Below are 22,030 nucleotides of genomic sequence, written 5' to 3' on the forward strand. Positions count from 1 at the left end.
TTTTTTGTCACATTTTGGGTTCCTGACATTGTTTTTACAAGTTTCCGATCTCTTCAATCACCTTATGGCCAATAACAAAGCCGTACGCACGCATCAAACATAGTGAAATTTGTGCGCATTTGTGCCGATGTCAGTGAAATTTTACTAAAATGAGGCCTAATTTTAAACAGTTACAGCTCTTTAGGATGAAAGGTGACCCCCAATTTTTATTACATATTCTGAAAGCACATGAGTTGTAAATATGATTTTCTAGCTCATAATGGCCGATCGGACATTGTGACATCATCATATTCCCATCTGAATTCAACAAACTAAATTTTATCGATGACATCATTTTTTAAAATACGCATTTGGGTGTATATTGCTTATTCTTGGTCGATCGTCTTCCAACTTTAAGTATGTTGTAGCTGAGGCAATTCTCTTTGATTATGTGACTTCTTTTCACATTTTGATGATGTTATCAGGGTCAAAATAAAGGTTTTTGATGACCCCCTCATCTTTATTTCCTCAAACATTTAATGACCTCATAATCAACTTAACCAGTCGTGATTTCTCAATGATATTTAGTGGGCATAAACTTCAGGTCATGGTTAAAAGTTATGTACCTTAATTTCCTGTGTGCGCGTCATAACGCGCGCGTACGCGTGCGTCAACATTAAAATGTGCTTCATATCATGCCTTTTTTTAATCAGTTATAGCTCCTTAGGATGAAAGGTGACCCCAATTTGTATTACATATTCTAAAAGCACATGAGTTGTAGATATGATTTTATATATCATAATAGCTGATCGGACATTGTGGCATCACCATATTGCCATCTGAATTTTAAAATAAAATTTATATATGATAAATATTATGAATGATAATTACTTCCTCACCAGCAGGCGTTTGTCAATGAAAGTTGATACATATATATCTCATATCAGGAGACAACATTTTGTAACATGAACATGCGCACGCGTGTCATGACGTGCGCGTACGCATGAGTATATATTTTAAAGTGTTCCAAATTCTTTTTTAAAAAAGCTGAAATAGCGTATATTTAAGTCATTTTCAGCATTTAAATATTGTTCAATCAGCACCGCGCACACTTCCTCGAGGGTCAAAGTGCGGCGGATCACTAACTCGTCCTCAGTGACGAGTTCGAATCTAGTTTTGTTTGTTGTTAAATTTTATGTGCACTTTTTATGTACCTTATGTACTATTTGAATTTCTCTTCCCCTTGGTGGGATTTTCTTGAATAAATTGAATTGAATATAGAGCATTTAATATATTGGGTATACATTATGTATAAATGTATGTAATATGTTTTGTCTGTCTGTCTGGTAGCAAGATCAGACAAAAAACGAAGGAATGGATCACCATAAAATTTAGTGGAATGGGGAGGGGGATGGTGTCAGTGGCGGACCGTAGGGTAAATTCCAGGGTATGCTGGGTATTGGCATAGGCCTATTTAGGGTTTACGAGGGGCGCGCACATACACCCCTCCCCATGAAAAAAATTTTCTTACCTACAAATCATGCTCAAGTAGTTAAACGTGACTTCAAATCACCTTATTTTGCAAGTTATCCCCTCACCTAATCACTAATCCTCCACCTTCCCACCCCCATCAGCTCCCTTCCATTTCAAGCCCCTACGCCGCTGATGCTACAGTAGGGCCTGCTAGTAGTAGAAAAAATTTCGTAAACCTACTACTACTATACAGAATTAGATTGTGTCCTATAGTCAAAATACAAATGTATGTTATTTTTAATACCGGCATGGTTGTAGTATCTTCTCGTCAAAAGAATTCCTATTCCTGTATTTTAACAAATTTCAATTCAAGTAATAATTTTTTTTCGATTTAACACTAGTTGAAATTAGATCTAAACATCAATCCTGTAACCTCCAACGTCACATTGATCAACTTGTTAATTGGTGTGAATTAAATAACATGAAGCCAAATCCGGGAAAGTGTAACACAATGCAAATCTCTTTTTTAAAGACACCCCCATCCCCCAACGTTTTTATTAATGATACACTACTTGCTAATGTACCCACTATGAAACTGTTGGGCAGTCTCCTATCCCATTTTTGATAAATTTATTAAATGAATGACTTTTGCAATGAAACTTTTATTACTGACCTTTTTAGTCTACGAGTCAAAAAGTTCCTGTAGTTTCTACTTTTGATTTATTTTGTTTTGAATAATTTTTCGCATTTATTGTCTTTTTTTTTGTAATTTTGTACTTTATTCCTAACTTGTGCAATCTCATTTATTCTTAAAAGAAATTTAAAATGATTAATACAGTATTAGATGTAATGACAATGAAAAATTAGTTAATTGTATAGTTGGATAAATTATTTTTCTTGTAGCTTAATGAATGAATTTTAATAATTAATTTTATTGTATTTCCATTTTGAATTTATCCTGTAAATATTATATATTGTAAATTCTTATATTGTAATTTTGTAATATATCTTTTTTGTAATGCAACCTATTTCAGCTCTTGCTGCCAGTTTGTATTTTTACATTTTATACCGAAATAAATAAAAAATTTAAAAAAAAATAATAATTCAGAATTTCTTCTATACTGATCATATGTATGCAAACTTATTTAAACTTTAATCACTGAGATTTGGCCTATACATAGAATACCTGATCGCCAGTGGAGGTCCTGATTTGTGAGAAGAGCATGCGCATATACTCTTGGAAGCACCGCTTCCGTTCCAGTGTTATTGGCTATTCTGACACCACCACACGGTTGTCGCAATAGCAAAGGCGTTGCAGGGTATGCTCTGACTCCTATTGACTCACTGAAAACGTAATTGGCTGATATTGGAAACCAACTATGCGGAAATTCTAAGCAGCTGAGAGTACGATGCGATACGCCCGACTGTGACCTATCCTAGATACCAAAGTAGGCCAAACAATGGAAAACTTTAGTATTCCAATGAACTGTAGCAATCAACTCGAAAAATTAAGGTTTACATAGAAGATTCTGACTAAGAAATGCTAAATAAAACGGAGAAACTGTACTTGTTTTAGCCAGGGTATGCACTGCATACCTTGCTTGCCTTGACGGTCCACCACTGGATGGTGTGCAGTTGAAGGAGTGACTGCTCTGGTTTATTATAGATCAATATAAGATATTAAAACATTATTTCTCATTGTATGATTAGGTAAGATTTGAATTATAATGTAATATGAAATACATACAGTATGCACTGATTGGTGAAAACCTATCCCTAATCTTTAATTACAGTATATATGGTTGTAGTTTACATTCTCTTTCAGCGGGCAGTATCACAAGATGTGAATGAAACAAAGTTTACTATCTACAGCATGACCTGTGGTTTACTTATGGTTAGAATAATTTTACACATTATCCCTTCACTATCAATTATGCTTACAGTGGTTTTGCTGTCACTAGTCAAAAGCATTTCCTTCAATTTCCTTATCCTGCACATAAACATTGGCTAATTGTAAAGGTTTTTTTTTTAGTAAACAGATACCCACCATCCACCACTAATTACCACTTCAATGTCTCTATCCCTTCTGTCATTTATGCATTACAGTGGGGATGCATTTCAGATGTAAACAACTTCCTACCATCCATCTCCTTAATTTCTCTATCTTTCTATGCTTACATTACAGTGAGAGGGATGAGATTTAGTTGTACAGGTCTCCCTCCAATTAAAGTCCATTTTTGGGACTGGGGTTTCTGTGGTCAGCAGGTTTGGTGATTAGAATAATAAACATAAAAGACATTTGTTAATTTGGGACATCAGAAAAGTGGTCTTTAATTAGAGGCAGTCCTTAATTGAGGGGTCTTTAATTAGAGGAAGACCTGTAGTCGATTTCACTATTTTATTAGATGTTAGAATTTGGATTTGAATTGACTATACAGCAGTTGTAATCCTATCTGTGACTAAGCAGCCTATATTTACCAATAGAGGGCAGTGTTGTACTTCTGTGTCAACTCAGGAGTAAGGGCACATTATTTGAAATCCATTTGATAATCCTCATCATCATGTCAGCACCAGGTAATAATGCAATGCCTAATACCTAACTACTCACATCTTGGCCACAGTGAGCAAGGTGTTGACACAGGTACAGTATCTAGGCCAAGTCTTTTTTTGGGTCACATTATTCAATTCCACACTTTCTGTTATTGCAATTACACCACACAAAAACAAAATGGTATGTTGGTGATTTTATCTACAGATAGCCTACAGTATATACAGGCCTAGTGTTGTGGTATCTGCCACCGCCAATTTACTTTGGGTATAGTATTTACATACAATATATTAGAATAATAAATAAATTAAATTAAATCATTTCTTACAAACCTTCTTTGTCTTTCATGTGCTATCTTTTTCCTCCGGTCATCCTCTTCCATTTTAAGTGCCACTTCTGGCTTTAGCACCCACGGAGAATCTGAATATCTTGGAGCATTCGATGGAACTTTCCGTAATTTCTGACGGCTAACGGACACAATTGCTTCTTCAAGTTCTACCATAGCCCGTTGTAATGCTTTTTCGTCAATGGCTAGTTTAGGGATGGGGTAATCCTCGCTAGCAGGGGGATAATCTTGCTCTATATCTTCAATGTTGTGGTATTTGTCATCAGAATTTTCCTCACTGCCATCTTCATCATCAATTTGTTCTGCTTGATGATGTGTTACTTTGGTTTCCACAGATACATCTCCTTCCTCTCCATCTTCATCTGCATCCTCAAACGCATCCGAAAACTGATCACCCTCTTCATCTGGAGTTCCTAACAACGATGCATTTGTATGACCTGCTAGACGCAGTCCAATTTTCTCATATTCCATTGGGCTGATCATTGTGTCTAATTTCACCTTGGCTGGCTGTTTAGGTGATTGTAATGACTGTTTTGGTGAGACACCCTTTTTGGGTTTACTTGCCAGTTTAGCAGGGGTGGATTTTACATCTTCTTGATTTGTTGGAAGGATATCATTTTTTTCCTCATTAGGTTCAGATTTCATGGAAGCATTTGCGTCTTCAAACTGACTTGGAGTTTTGTTTTTTACGTGTAAACTTTTCATGTGAGCTAACTCCCGCTCAGCTAACTTTTCTAGTAGATTTCCATCAATACTACTAGAAGGTGCTTTTGGCTTATTGTCTAATATATTCAAATCAACATCCAATATACTATAATGTTTTGGAGGAACTACTGGTTCCTGACTTGCAGCAGTACTTTCACTGCCAGTCGTTGTACAACTATCCTCCTCATCAGATGAACTATCACGATTAGCTAGTTCATAGCTATTACGGCGTCTACGCCAGCTAGCTTTAAGTGGTTCAGTAACCTCGTCTTTAGGTCTTGACTCGCTTACAGAATTTGTCTTTTTCTTTATATATTCACTACATTCTGCAAAATCATCAAACAATATATCTCCTTTGCGCGCTTCTGATGGTCTATTAGATGGAAATTTTGAGGCCGATTCTAACTGGGATTGTTTACTAGAATTTGAGTTTGAATTATTTTGAACTAAATGACTTAATTCCTTTTTTGGCCGTGTCACAAATGCTCCTGAAAGTCTTTTAGGTGAAGACTTTTTATCATGTTGTGTTACTTTTGTGGTTGGTATATTTGTTTTCTTTACTGAGGAGACAGGTGCATATTCATCATTATACCGTCCGCTAATTTTCCCAGAAAGCATTGCATCCAAAGTTTGTTTCTTACATTCGTCATCAGCATCAACAAATGATTCTGCTGCTAAACTATTCTCAATGTCCTGAATAAATTGTATCTCGCTTTTCATGCGTGTACTGAGTATTGTACTCTGCTTTACACCAGCAGGCTTTTTGGAAGGTACTCCAGCAGCAGTTCTGGTAATGGCTTTGCCATCTTCAGGAGAGCTTCTGGCAACAGCTTTGCCAGGAGCAGTTCTTTTACTTTTTGTCATTTCAGACTTTGCTTTACTAATGCCACTGCTGTCAATGAGTTCTAATTCTCCATCAGAGGAGTCCAATGTCTTTTTAATCAATGATGTGCTATTCTGTTTAATATTTTGTGGTACTTTAGAAGATGAAGTCATCATCTTCGTTTTGGATTTCCTTTTTGGTCGCTTAGTTGGTTCTGAATCAACTGAGGATGCCAATTGTCCAAGGTGACTGGAAACTAATAAATTTATATTGGAGGATGATTCTTCAGAAACCTGCTCTGCCAAAGGAGCCACATCCACCAGAACATCTCCATTATGATCAGCAACTAATGGTCTGGAAGAAGTAGTTTGCATTTGTACTTGTGGCTCTAGTCGTTTGTCTATCTTCGTATCAAGAGTCATAGCCAGTTGAAGCTTCATATGATCGACTGATTCTGGGTAAGGTAAATTTGATGAATTTGGTACAGGGGAAGGTGGTGGAGTTGGAGGTTGTACAGTCTGTTCGGATGGGCTACCTGTGGTTGGGATTGACTTCTCTGTAAAAAATAAATCATTTCGATGTCCATTGGAAGGAACATGGTATTGTTGCTGAGTTAAATAGTTCATATTTGTAGGCAAGTGTTCGTCTTCCCATTGGTCTTCTTCTTCATCCTCATTTTCTTCTTCATCCTCTTTCAATTCCTGATGCATCGGGATGGTTCCGTGTGCACAGACTGGGCCGCTAAATGTACCTGGGGATGAGTCCTCCTCTGGACATTCCATGTCAGCTTCGGCAGACTCACTCTCACTCCCATCACGTTGGTCACTTACTCCAGAAAATCCTCGCTCATCCTCACACTTAGCATCCTGGTGTGGGAAAACTACTGCACGTTTATATGCTAAACCAGCAACATGATCCTGTGCATGAATGTTTAAATCAACATGCTCATTTTCTTCCTCCTCATCTTCCTCTGATGATTCTTCATCACTCTCCTCTACATGATGCATTCTGCTATTGTTTTCGTTTGGTAGATCATCTTCAGTACATTCATCCTGTACACTGCCATTTAAAAGTTCATTCATTCTAACACGACCAAGCGCAAAATTTTGTTCATCTTTCACAACCTCTTCTGTTCCTTCTGGATGTTTATGATGGTCTTCGGTGTCCTCAGTATCAGATTCCTCCTCCTCATTAACATTATGTTGGTTGTCTGCTTCATGGATTGCTTCATCAGGAATGTCTCTGTCACTATCACTTTCTGTCATATCTTCATGTACACCTGCCAAACTCTCACTTCTTGATGGCATCTCCAGATAACCATTCTCTAAAGCAACATCAATTTTAACTTCCTCCTTTTCTATATCTTGTATTTCCTCCTCTTCTTCAACATCTTCAAAATTTTCCTTTTCACTTTCATCAGCATCAATAAAATTATTCATATCTCCTTCACTAGACTGGGATTCTGGAAGGTCACCATTTGTGGTGTCTGTGCCATTGTATGTGCCATTGATATTGGTAGAAGGCTTAGTTGCAATAAAGTCACTTTCAGCATCTTCAAAGGCATCTTCAAACTGTGGCTCAGCCATTTTCAAAATCTGCTCCTACAAGACAAAAGTAAAATTTTAAAAATTAGATTATGCGAATAGCAGGTCATTAGTACCACTGATTTTCACATGGCTCATTTGAGGGCCCAGATTGATGAGACTCAGACCAATATTATTTTTTTTGTTATCCAATTTGAAGTTGATCATTTCATTCCCATTCACTATAAATATTGCAATTAATTTCACTGTCTTCATTTGAATATTATTTTCAATGGTTTTCTTATAGCCACAGAAAAAAGTTTGGCTACTGTAGGAATCAAACATGTGACCTGCGACTAGTACCATTCCAACACTGTGAGCTAGCCACAACCCTGCAGTTGACAGCTTGTTGTTCCTATTAGCGCAGATCTTTGCTGAAGTGGCATGGCCAGGACATCATAATAATCTATAGAGATAGCCACAGACTGAAGTAGAGGAGGTCATCAATAAAGATGGTGATAGTTTCTGAATTAATTATTTATATAGAAAAAGCATTATTTAGTTTAATTCTGTAAACAATTTAGAATATACAGAAAGATTTTATTTAGTGAAAATAGGAAAACTTTAATAATGGCGTCATGAAATATGCTTAAAATGTCTTGCATTATATGCTACTACTACAGCATATGTTATTGACACTCAATAGGTTTTAATTCACAATTTTGAGCATAAGCATAATGATTTGTCCCCTGGGATATCCAAAAGGGTTGCCCATGCATACAAAATATAAGTATAATTTCACAGAAGAATAAATTATAAGGGACCTTCTATAAAAATTATCTCTTGGTATCACGTTGAAATTCAGGCTGTTATTTTGGGCCAGCGATCAACTAATTGTCTGTCACAAGTGATTATCACTATGCATACAATAGGCAAGGCTGAAGATACAGTATCAGCCTAACAAAATATAAAATCAAAGGTTAAAGTGACATGAAGTATAAGATACAGTAAAGAAACTGTGATATTGATCTATGTTTTAATTTTTTTTAAATTTTGTTTATTACATAAATGGGTTAATTATCTGTCTACTAAATTTATTACTAATTGGTTTATCATTCTTTATACTGGGTGAGCAACTGATTAACTGATATTTATTATGTTTTCTGGGGTGACCAATTGGGCTTATTGATCTTTATACTGGATGACCATTTCAATTGTTGATAAACTGGGTTTCTATACTCTATGCTCATGCTAGGGTCAAATTTTCTTTCGCCAAAATGGCGGAAGTTTTAAAATTTTTTTCGCCAAATTTAAAAACCAAAAAAATTTCACAAAAAAACGGTTCCGTAAATGAATTTCTTGCTTATTTATGGTATATCTTATTCATTTATAACCAGTCGTAAAGGCGGTAATAACAGGATTAATTATTGAACAAATGAAACAAAAATGACTGGCAGCTATCGGACATTCTCTAAGCCTAGTCCAGGGCCTAGTCCCTACTAGAGAGTGCCTCACTTTTTGATGCATTACAAGCGACTGCTGTTTCAAGTACTATAGATAAGATAGCAGGGGTTTAGCCAGAAAAACGAAATAGGCTGTCCAAAATTGAAGCCAGTGGGCGTGGCCCTGAGCCGATGGGGAGGCCATGTCCACTTGAGACCACGCCCTCTCCCAAACACATTAAGGAAAAAAGAAAATTATGATCTTTAGAGAGCATTTAAAGGTGTTTAAATGTTGGAATTTTTTCTTTAAAGGAATAGTGTTGAATTAGCTATCACAAAGATATATCAGTTATAGACATAGATTGTGCGCGGCTACTCACATAATGTTTTTATGCAGATGCATCTTCATCTCTCACGTCTAGTGTAAATTCTACTCTAGGTCCTCCGAATCAAGAGATAGGGCTAGAGCTACTATATTTTGTTGACTAATAAAATTTAACTTTCATGAATTAATTAACAAGAGAGTTACGAACACCAACAATATTATGTCAGAGAACCGAATCTCAAGTATTGTATTTTCAGAGCCAGTACGTGAGTGCATTGTGGCCGACTCAGAACCGTCCATTTTCCAGTGCGGTATAAATGCTTTTAACACAATGCGTGTTTTAAGTGAACTTTTCGCCGGGTAGGTAATGGTTAAACCTTACATTTTTGGGAATCCTCACAGAACATTGGTATGAAAACAACGTACATTCAATCATAAAGGTTGATTTTTTTTTTTTTTTCACCTGAATATGATTTAGCTTTAGTTTAATGTAACATTCGATAGATTTGAAGAATATAAAGAATTTCTTAAAGGTAGACCAGGCCCAATTAGGCCAAACTGATTATGCCAAGCCGTCACGGTAAAAGTGGCCGTCCTAAATAATTGTTGGCCATCCAACAGACAGCCAGAGGGCTCGCTGGCTAAGCCTGTGTAAGATAAATAGATAAGAGATAAGATAAGATAAACTTTATTGGTCTATTCACATATAAAAATACATGATCAGAAATGTTCCTTGAATCTGGCATAAACAATTAAAAAATACATCAACACCAAACCAATCTCAAGAAATGACACCAAACAAACATCACATTACAAGAGCAGAGATAAAATATTTAAAAAAAAAAAAAAATTTAGGGCTATAATTGAAATTAAATGATAAACAAACCAGACCTTGATTAAAAGAAATTAGATGAGAGCTACAATTAGCTCTCCTCCTAGTATCAAGGACCTCTATTACCTCTCCTTGGAATTTTTGCAAAATCGATGACAGTATTTGAAGGAGGGAGTAGTCTTGAAAAAAAAGGTATTTTTTCTTGATCGGAATTTGGAGCATTTTTAGAGGACCATAACTTAAAAAAAAAAAAAAAATTAAAATAAATAAAAAAAATCTATTTACTATCCTTTAAAAAGTTTTTATATGTATTTTAATGGGTCATTTTCAATGTGGTTTTTGAAATAATGGCCTTTCAATAACGTCTGCCCCTTGGTATTTCATACCTATTTTCGTCTCAATGGCAAATTCAAATTTATGTGCTCCGATTATACAGTAAATTTGAGAAAGTAGACATATATGTCTGATCTTAATATTATTATTTAAAATATAACGATTATGTTTTACCAAAATCTGCCTTCAGTTTATGACAAAATTAATAAAGAAAAACAGTACGTACATAGCGTGGAAATCGGAAGAAAGCCACCCCTGTCGAAAGCAATAGATTATATCATTGTAAGGTAGGTGCACAATGGGGTGTTTGTCTTGATGTTGGTCTACAATAGGTTTTGGCTGTTTTAGTGCTAGGAGTTTTTTTGTGTCAGACCTCTTTTATTCTTTTGTGTATTATGAATTACAAACTGGGTGTAGCCTACCTAGGCATAAACATTTAGTACTCCAAATGCAAAACTGGATAGCTTCTCTTAATTATGCAATTGAGTGGTTTCTAGAAAATATTAAGATGTTTGCATGTTTATGTTCACTCATGACACAGTGAAAATGCTTAAAAATAAATCGATTTTGGCACCAATGGCGTTTCATTTACTTATTTGCATGGCGTTCAATAGTATACTTTTTAAAAGTTTCTCGAAATAAACTGACGCTGGTGGTGTTTCCGAAATGTGCTAATACTATAAATAAATTAGAGACTTGTGGCAAGTCTAATTGATATATTACAAATCACAAATCTAATTAAAATGTGCTCAGTAAGTCAGTGTTGTTACATGTTGGCTTAAGTTTAAAATTAAATTGCCTACGCTGCCTACCTGTACAGTTTACTGGATAGGCTATAGGCTATATGATGGAGATGCATCTACATCTCTAGTTTTAATGGTGTAAATTCTACTCTAGGTCCTCCGAATTGAGAGACGACATACTGTATTTTGTTTACTATTAAAATTTAATTTGCGATGTTAAAACACGTCTGATTTATTTTATGATATAATTATAACCAAGGATTACACATTTTCGTCGTCACGACAACCTTTGCTGAGGGTGTCGGAGACCGTGCCTCCAAAACCCTGCCCACCAAAATTGGTTAATTTTTTTGCAGAGATGCAGCAGAGGTGTGAAAACATGTGCTTCGAATGGGATGAGGTCAGATCGCCCAAAGTTTCATAGTACGTGAGAGGATGGAGTTCAATCAACAAATAAACAAAGCAAAACAAATAAATGAACACTAATCGTTTTATTTTCGAGATAAATATAAATAAATCTAACAAATTTAAATTTCATTCTCTACAAATTTCCTCCATAATTAAAATAGAAAACATGAGTGAAGCTATGTATTTTTGTTTATAATCATCTACACTGATGAAACTAACGACGTCCGAATCTGAATTAAACATCTACAAAAAAAATCACCTGCAGAAACAAGCTTTGAGTTTTGTCTGGTGGAAGCTTTAACTTTCATTTTATGTAACATTAACATTTACTGCGTGTCATTTTAATCAATTTATATAATGCCCATGGCATATGCCATGACAGTTTGTTTTCACGGCATCTGGTAGGCCTATGCTTGTTTTGCTACTGCTTATACGATGCTTACATAACTGATCATCTGGTTCTAAAGTATAATTTTCTGTATGGACCAAATAATACGTTCGGAATTGAGATTCGGAATACATGTATAATTTTAAGTAGTATAACAACATATGTTTTAAACAATAAAATCGCCGAAGAAATATCATTTTTGCATTCTCTTTAGTGTAGGAAAGACAGTTTTGTTAGCAGGTCATGAGCAGGCAATGATCACACGGTTTGCTTTAAAACTGCCCATGCATGTCCATAGGCATGTCCAGAATGATCTAACTATCTATCTGGGAACTTGACAGTGTCTGCAAATCTATACTGCACATGCGGTGAAAATAGGGTCACTTCGAGGCGATAGCTCCGCTGCTCAAGATGGTAGCTTAGCCTAGATAAAGATTAAAATTGTCTAGGCCTATATAAAAATTTGCTTTCGCCATTTTGGCAAACGGTGCCAATTTTTTCTTTGCCAAACAGTATTTCAAGTCGCCATTCTCGAATTGGCAAACAGCTAGCGTGAGCGTAGATACTGTAGTTCTTACGTTAATATTTTTTTTAGAAATTAGGAAATAAATTCAATCAACATGTATTTAAAAATATATTTGTCTGTAAATTTATAAATAATAACAACATAACAAAACAATATTGTACATGAAATAGCATAATAAAGTAATAATGGTGCACCTTGCATTCTTTTGTAATTTAATTTTGATTTTTACGACACATACACAGAGACAAAGAATGCAAAGATTTAATGGTAGTCTTCATTCGGGCCTGAACATAGATTCGGGCAATGACCATTCCAGATTTCAAGAGAGAACGTAATTCATAACGTTCAGTAAGTCTTTTACGTTCCACAAATGCTCCCTATTAAAATAACCACATCATATAATGAGATACTATATATCAGAATAGTGGATTGACCATTTTTCTTTTTCAAAAAGGTCATGCAAAAATTTCCATATCGTAGCTTTTGAAATGTTGATACTTTCATCTTTGTTTACTTCAACAAAGAACTTTAAAATACAATAATAAAATAGGTGTACTCCTTTATTTGCATTGTCAAAGGAATTGTACTACTGTATAACTTTTAGTGGTGGAAACAACAAACTTGTGGTACTGCACATAAGGATACTGTACAGTAACTGTACTGTACACACAGAATTTTTTCTCCATTACAGTAGAAGTGAAACTAATATTAATTTGGTCTCATTTTACTGCACTCAAGCATACTGTAGTACCAATATTTTGTAAAATATTAAAGTTTTTTACTGATATAAAGTTTTTGACATGATTACTGTAAAGTCATACATTTTGTATGACTTTACAATAAAGTCATACATTTTGTAGTTGTAGAAAATCATTACACCACTATTTTGATAAATAAATACTGATTGATTGATCAATGATTTATTGATTGATAGTATCAATCAATGAATAGTATGATCTAAGTTATATTGTCATTTGATGTTCTGTTGGTTGTGCTTGTTACGTTTTTTCCTCAAGATTTGATATAGTATTTTGGGAGCGGTTGACATAGCAGTTGTGTACCGGTCTCAAAATGTATGACTGTATTTAAAATGTATGAATGTATTTACTCCCCAAAATTAAACGGTGTTCAGAGACTGTTTCTTCGACACCAGAGTAATCAAACAATGGACAAATTTACCACAATGTGGTCTCATGCATAACACTTTACCATTTCAAGGTTTCCTTTTGACTGACACATGGAGACTCTCCACGAGTATTAACTCAGCCTCCTAATATCACTAAGGTATGAAAAAAAAAATCTCTTAACCTTGGGGGTTCATACCATTCCCTCCTATCCTTGGACCAGAAACTTCATCTACATTTGTCTCTCTTAACCCAGGAGTATAAATCCTGGTTAAAATTATTCTAGGAGTTTAAAAACGGCAACGTAAAAAAAAAACTGGCCACCGTACCATATAATACAGACTTATAGGGTGGGCTACTAACAGCTCACTTCCCAACCGTCAATGATAAACATAAGACTTCCACTACCTATTTTTTATAGTTTTGAATTAGAATAAATTGTTAAATAAAATTTCATAAAACATGCGATTTTCCATGATAATCCATTAAAACCCTGAGTCTTAGTTCCATTAGTCTAATACAATTAGGGTTGAAGGTTCAACATTCCCAATTCTTACAACAAAGGGCAAGTTCACAAAGTTTATGGTTGGTGTTTCTGGTAAAAGCAATAAAAAAGTAATAAAAACATGGGTGGTTAAGTATCCATCCATATCCCATCTATTTTCAAATTTGCACCAGTATTTCTCTCTATTGATTGAAATTTTCCAGCTTAAACTATATTCTGAGTACTCAAATTTGATTTACAGTATAATTTCTTATTTAGTAATTTTTTTCCTTAAAGACATTAAGTTATCTCTGGAGAATTCAACAGAGGCTTCCTCAACACTTCTGGGCAAGAGTTAAATGGCTCCACTACTGTATATTCAACAGAATCCTGATGTCAACACCTAATCACACTATATTGTTGTCAAGTAAAATAATGGGATGACTTGAATATGTGTTAAACATGTACTTTGAAACAATTACATTTTAAAGCCTTTTAGTCGATAAAGGTTATTCTCCAGCAGAGCATGCGCAAACAGACCAACTTTAACGTCATCTCAACTTGGAACATTAGATAGACTGTTGCAAGGGTCCAGATGGTAATTCAATATGACATAGTTCATGCAAAACACCTTACAGTACAGTGTGTTGATGGTCATTAACCAATTTAACAGTTATTTTTCCTGAATGCACCCAAAAATCAACTTCATTCCTTAGCATTATAAAATTACCATACTTTACTGTACTGCATACAGTGTTCAAAGGTTATGGGCTTGAAATGTACATCATTACTAGGTCTTCAAACACAATTTATACAACCAAAAATATTTAAATGAGCAATATTTATTTATTTAACTTTTCCACTATTACTGTACTGTAGCAAAATAAATCCAACTACATAACATTATGCTTACAGATCACAAACATAACACTTGACATTTGACATTTAATACATCAGCAACAGTGATGTCAAAAGTATTATAGCATAGAATATCACAATAATCATTCATGTGAAATTTTAGCTAAATTCGAACATTTTTAAAAAGTGACCTATTTTGACTACTACATGAACTATGACTTGCATTCTGTGAACACCACAATTATATGCCAATGTTCATTAGTTCTACCGACCAGCTTTGGTTAAATTTGGCAAAACCAGGCTAATGTGATGACGTAATAACAAAACAGCCCTTGGTCTAATGCAAAAATATCAATACTGTAGGTGGAGGGGCACAAACAGGTTCAAGAAAGCACCTCTAAGATGTGGCCCACAACATACAGTACAAAAAAATATAATTATTCAGAACTTTTTTCAGGAAATTTAACTTAAAATTACTTTCTTCTTAACCTTTTAGTTAGTTTTAATTAATTTTTAGATTCTTATTTCATTTTCAAATATACTGTAAAAAAAAAATAGACAGGAAATACATTGTGGATGTTTTCTCTAACCCAGTCTCTACTCTAGTAACAGTGGAATATGTAGTGAGGTGCATGACAAATGGTACAGTTTTAATTTAAATAACACAAAGTGCCATTCACTCTAATACACAATTAACACTATTATTATATTGTACATGTAAGAATGCACAAGGCAACATGCAGGTATGCAATTGTCTGTGCTTTTGTACAGCATTTGATAAAAGGTTATAGCTATTGAAATTATCATGTTCGTCCCACATTATAAGCAGAAACACAATAATTAGAATGAAGCAGTAATTAGTAAGCTAACTACTCATGCAAATCGTATGCCAATCCTAGTCAAATTACTGTATGTGTATATAAAACTTGGGTGCAGTATGGTGAGGCCTGAGCTACTGTGTTGGGTTTGGGGGATGTTCTCTTTGTGGCTATACCATTAAACCTACGGTATGTACTTAAGGGAAAATGGAAAGAGGAAAATTCAGTTCCTATATAAGATGTTCAAATTTAGGCACGATACATGTACGGTACTGTTGATAAAAAAAAAACACAACCAATGAGTTTTCAAAATTGTTATCACTGCATAACGTGAACGATTCAGATGTCCAAGAAGGCATTAATACACAAAAAAAATTGTAGGCCAGGTCGTCACTGTAATTGCTAAAGGTAGGCCAGACTGTTGTTAGAGTCGTCCTAATGGCGGGCGGCAGACCTTTGTTATATCAGGTCCAAATTGCTGGAGGTAGGCCAGGCCGACATAATCATCTTCGTAATTACAAGGTACCCTGTTGGCCGGGCCTACATAACCTTTATCTATTTGCCACAAATTATATCAAACAATAATGGACTGGTTAATCTGTTGTTCTGATGTGTACAATATTTATTTAAGAAAATGTATTATGTAACATTCTTATGTCTTTGCCATCTACAAGACTGATATTTAGATAAGCCATTTCTGAAGCATCCTTAAAAAAATACCAAAACTGTTTACAGTACTCCAGGAGCTTTCAGACAAAGGTCATGATACAGTAGCAACCAATCTATACAATGTAATGTGCCAATGCTAAATGATCCCCATACTTTACACATGATTCACTGCTCTATGTTCTGCTGTTTTCATTCAATAAAAATGGTATAGTACAGACTAAAATTTAATAATTTAATAGGTAAAAATATTTTATGTTCATTCGTAAGTGCGTCTTACATCTTAAACTAATACCAAATAAAATTAATTGTTAGTTTCAAGTCTGGGATTTAAAATTAATTTTTAGGGAAGGAATTTATCATTTGCTATTTACTATCCTATAAAATAGTAAAACAGGCAGGTAAATGATAAAAATTGTTTTTAACAAAAAAAAAGTAAAATTAATATTTGGAGTGTTTTCTGCCTTTTAATGTTTCCACCACTTCTTGGGCTTTGACAACAATCTTTTAGATCGTCATTATATTTATTTTTAATGAAAACTGATTTTTTTTTTTTTTTTTTAAATAGCAAATAATAAATTTTCTCATGAGGCTCCAAAATTTGATGAGGCCGTGGAAGTAAAACTAGTAATTAATTTTATTTGGCCTAAAACAAGCACCCAGTCAGCATTTCTCCTTTCTGGCTAAAATTCGTGTTGTAGTTTTAAAAAACATAATTATTTTCTCCTATGATAGATTGTGGTTATGACGACTTGAACAGAGATATACCGTAGGTATGACAATAGACCAAATTAAGTCACCAAAACAACAACAACAAAAAACATCTAAAACAAACTAGGTTGCAGTTTTTTCAGTTAATAATAAGCCTCCGCTCAAATAAATTTCAACAGTTTTTGAACTCTTCAAACTTATTTATTTGTACATTTTATCGTAAAATAACTTATCAAAAAGCCTTGGTAAATATTCTTTTAATGAACGCCAGAATTTTGACCCAGTTAGATTTGAAATGGAGTGAAATAAACAGAAGGTAAACCCCAAGAAGGCCTCTCAAAACTCAAAATTTTAGTCTGCATGAAAATGTAAATCAAATCAAATTTTGTCTCGTGAATCTACAAATCATTTAAATATGTTGTTATAAAAAGTATCTTTTATGCGAACGCTATTAACTTATAGACGATTTAATACCACTTTCGACTCCGCTCAATGCACTAGTGTAGATAGATCTTTGGGCTTTGTGAACATTTTTATACCCACTCGGCGACATTGTGATGACATCATCTTTTGTGACTAATCCGGTCTATTCTGACAAAGTACAGTTATCAGTATTTTCATCATACAGTATGAATTTCATTGGCTGGTATGACATTCAACAATTAACCAGATTACCATGGTAACCAAAAAGAAATTTACATACAGGGGATTTTTTTTACCAGGTGGGTTTAATAATTAAATGTCTATAACTATCAAAGCTATTAAATTATATATAATGTTACAATTTACATCCCAGTAAACCATAATTTGCAGGTGTGATTACAGTGTGACTATTATGCTTTCTAATTATCATTTATAATCTAATTCATTCGTTACCTGAACAAGTGTTCTGCGTGCATGGCAGCTTGTGTCTAAAAAGGTGTAAATGTTTATATTTAGATACAGTGGTCTCGCCAGCTATACTTAAGCGTGGCGGGACTACCATGCTTGGGCGAAAAAACAAAATGTTCGCTGCACTTAGGCAGAAATAACCAAGACCGCACCAGGCTTAAAATACCAGCGCCATGCTAAAAAAAATATCTCAGACCTGCTAACTCACCCGATCCTGTCGGGTGTCACCCGATATTTAAACAAATCTCCCATTCTCCCGATCAAATGTAGTTTTCACCCGATTTCACAGGCCAACCCCCTCCCCAAAAATACTCCAATTAATGCATAATTTGATTGATTTGATCGTTATTATTCAATGTATTTGCCGCCTGCTCGCTTTGCGGTGCAATAAACAAGCAGCCATTTTCAATTCAAATGTCACCATTAACGGCTAATGACTTGTAGTGACGTGACTTTTTTGGTATCTCGCATCATCTTTTGGTTAATTCCGAAAACCTCCCGAATTGACCCAATGTTGGCAGGTCTGATATCTACAGTAAATTTTATTCAACAGTTACTAGCATAAGTACAGAAAATGTGGCATTGTAGGCAGTTCCACATTGTTTCCATGACTTTGATCGCATATTGTAGTGCTAGGCACACAATGTCAATCCAACCGCAAGAAACATTAATCTCTTTGTACGCTGCCTGTGCATGTAAGAACTGACAAAATGTATTTAGTTGATGCTAAAAAATAGTTGGCTGGGTGGGACGTCGTTCAGTACAAAACACATTTTTTATGCCGAATTTCGGCTTGGGAACTCCATAATAAAAACATGCAAGGCTAAACCATTGCCTATTTGGTGAAAGTTTACTGACAACTGGCGATATAACATTAATATTTAAAAAATTCTAAATTGCACAGTACCTGCTTATGTTACACACACGGTTCCCGGCCCTACTCTTCTTCAAGCAACGCTCAAGATTTTCTTATCTCTGCTCAACCTTGAGATTGCTGCATCTTTCCTTGGTAGAAGACACAGCAGTTCGACCAGTTAAATAATAAATAATTAACACAAACCTAAAGCTGACTCTTCTTAATATGACAAGTTATTGTCTTTATCTAAATTTTACTAGTCAACCAAAAATATATTTCTGATTCGGAGGACCACCTAATAGTAGAGCGTAGCCTAGAAAATTGTGAGTAACCAGCAGTGCGCGAGGATAAAAAAAAGATAGGCAGACTACCTACCTACTGTAGATTTGATTTTATACTTAGGCCAGTATATAACGCTGAATTACCATGGCACTTGAAGTACAGTATATTTCTGATTTGTAATGCCAATGTTACGGTATGATCCTTGTTTGGAAAACTTGCTGTATCAATATTGAAACATCTTTACTTTAGCATAGGCCTTATGCACTTGTTAATTGTAGTCCCAGCCCCCCTGGACCTAAGCCTAGTGGGGACTTAGCCGGGGATGTAAGTTCCAAAACGGTTACATGCATGTGAAAGTCCCGGCCAGCTCCCGGCAATGCGGGGCATTGGTTTAACATACATCCCTGACGAAGTCCCCGCCACTTATTGCCGTAGTACTGGTAAAATGCCGCACTAATAAATGATTGGATGGTAGACCTACTTTAAGGTCTAGCCGAAGAATATAGATAGAGGAAGAACAAGCAGCAAGCCCAAAATCGTGTAATCACATTGCATGACAGGAGGCCAGTGGAGTAGGGCGCCGCGTATCGGCGGTGTGCATAAAAACATGTATAGTGTAGGTTAGACATAGGCTATATTCTACAGTAGGTCTGTCGATTCTTGTACTTATAGATTAGACCTATACATAATTGGATATGCCAGGCTAGGCCCCCAGCTTTCAAATAAAAAAGGAACATTACAGTGTACACTACAGTTGTTAGGTGAAACTAGATCTACATAGAGGTCTACAATGTATAAGGCCTAGACGATGTTACTTTTGTTAGTTAAACTAGACCTATTATTAATATTATTAATAATTAACATTTAGCATTTTTTCCAACCTCGTTAGGATCAATCTTTATGATTGGACGTGTGGTATGACCTTAAAGAAAGTGTAGTGAGGAGCTAAGAAGAATTAGTGGTATAACCTCAATTCTAGATGTGATACGGCAAAGATGTTTACGTTGGTTTGGTCATACAGAAAGGAGAGATGAAGACAACTGGCTGAGGAAGGTCCAACATCTTGTGGTTAATGGTAATAATGGACGTGGTAGACCCTGCAAAACCTGGGCTTACATGATTAGAAATGACCTTCATGCAAAGGGATTGAAAAAAAAGCTTGCACAGAATCGTGCAGAATGGAAAGCTACCATTACAAGTACAGTCTAACCCATGATTGCATGGAATAATAATAGACTATAAATTGATGATAATGATGATGATGATATGTAATATTACAACAATTTGTAATTTTGATTGTAGAATTCTTAATAACAAATTTATACGTACTGCTATGTTTCAACCCTAATGAAATTATTCAAATTGTAAATTTATTATTATTCAAATCAATTCAATTTATTCAACAAATACCCCCAGGCTGGTAAGGTAGAAATATATAAAATACAATAAAACTTCACAATAAAAAATCAAAAATCAAAAGGAATTCCCATCCATATATTATTATTATTATTATTATTATTATTATTATTATTAATAATAACCATTAACATTTTTTCCAACCTGGTTAGGATCAAGTAAAGTATTTATACCTTTTTGTGTAATACTACGCTACCACATTTACAGTAAAATTAAGAGCCTTTTATTTGAGAATTATTATACGACGTATTCAATGTTCAATGTTCAATGTATATATAATATACATATAATAATATAATATTACACTAAAAAATAAACGGCTAATGCAGCTGGGATGGATGCATGATTTGGCAGTAGGGGGTACATGAGAGTTGACACCAGACCTCAGCCCTACCATAGTTAGGGCTGAGGTGCAAAAATTGTAATATAGAAATTTCATTTTCGTACCTAAAAAATCATACTGGTAATTCATATCAACAATAAAATAAAACAATTACTTTTCTTAATATACTTTAGAGGGTGCGATATAAATAAATATAATTTTTAGAAAAGGTTGTTCTCTGCAAGTTGAAAATGGCATCAAAAGCAGCCCACTCCTACCTTATTACCTGTAATTATTATTATCAACATAAGGGGGGTGGGTTCACATACTGCCGCAAGAGGGCCTGACTCGCATGATATGACGCACTTCCGGTAAAAAGCGTTACAATTCTGTAATGCAAAGTACGCTAGCTGCTCGTTCTTCTGCTATCTATATTCTTTGGTCTAGCCTAGGTCTGAATCGGAGAAGCATGTGAGAGCTAGGCAGGAGCTAGGCCAAGGAGATGAGCTTGCTGGAAGCACTACGCATGCGTATCACTAAGTAAACATCCATGGAAGTACGGAAAAGTGCAAAGAAAAGGAGTGTATTGACAGATTGATTATAAAAAAAAAAAATTGATTCATTGATTTAAATGATTGATAGAATTTAATTATTCAATATCAAAAGAGAAATTAGGCCTAAATAAGAAAATGAATACATGTAGTAGTAGAAACAGATTTCCTTGCCTTGGCACATGTACTGGTGTATTTTTGACGCAAACTCAAAAATTTTCATTTAACACACCCACACGCGCCGCCCCCTCGGTCCTCGGCGTTGTAGGGATGGAGGTTCAAATTTTATTATGTAATTTATCCCGTGATCTATAAAAAATAAAACAATGATGGTAGGCCTAAAGTACCGGTAGGCAATTTTTTAATTATCAAAACACACAGTAGTTGCTGATTGAATGCTTAGGCTTAGTGAAGGCTAGGTAGGACAGACTAGACCCGATTTGGCAGCACTAGGCCTAAACACCTGAAGCCGTGGCTACTCTAACATGTAAAATTCCAGGCCCTTCCAAGGCCTGTTACATCTACGGGTAAATTTTAGGTACGTCTCTGCACTACGGGGACACAACTACAGTATGTGTTCATCCTTGGCTCACTCCCGGCTCGTGCCCCGCTATGGCCCGGGTCCGGGGGACCGGGACTACACTTGACAAGTGCATT

General features: G+C 35.1%; 1 protein-coding gene across 5 annotated transcripts in view; it reads right to left on the reverse strand.

Moving 5' to 3' along the window:
• LOC117100856 overlaps positions 1-22,030 on the reverse strand; it is a 90,031-nt gene that overhangs the window by 48,503 nt on the left and 19,498 nt on the right. For 4 of the 5 annotated variants that reach the window (XM_033240691.1, XM_033240689.1, XM_033240687.1 and 1 more), the window contains exon 2: positions 4,333-7,475. In XM_033240691.1, coding sequence (XP_033096582.1) covers positions 4,333-7,460 — 3,128 coding nt within the window. In that variant the 5' untranslated portion in view covers positions 7,461-7,475. Of the gene's footprint in view, positions 1-4,332; positions 7,476-8,912; positions 8,940-22,030 lie in introns of those variants that run through there. The other variant, XM_033240688.1, reaches the window with a different exon arrangement.

The sequence above is a fragment of the Anneissia japonica genome, unplaced genomic scaffold, assembly GCF_011630105.1.
Source record: "Anneissia japonica isolate Jap-2015-1 unplaced genomic scaffold, ASM1163010v1 scaffold3372_len255902_cov201, whole genome shotgun sequence".
Taxonomy (NCBI): domain Eukaryota; kingdom Metazoa; phylum Echinodermata; class Crinoidea; order Comatulida; family Comatulidae; genus Anneissia; species Anneissia japonica.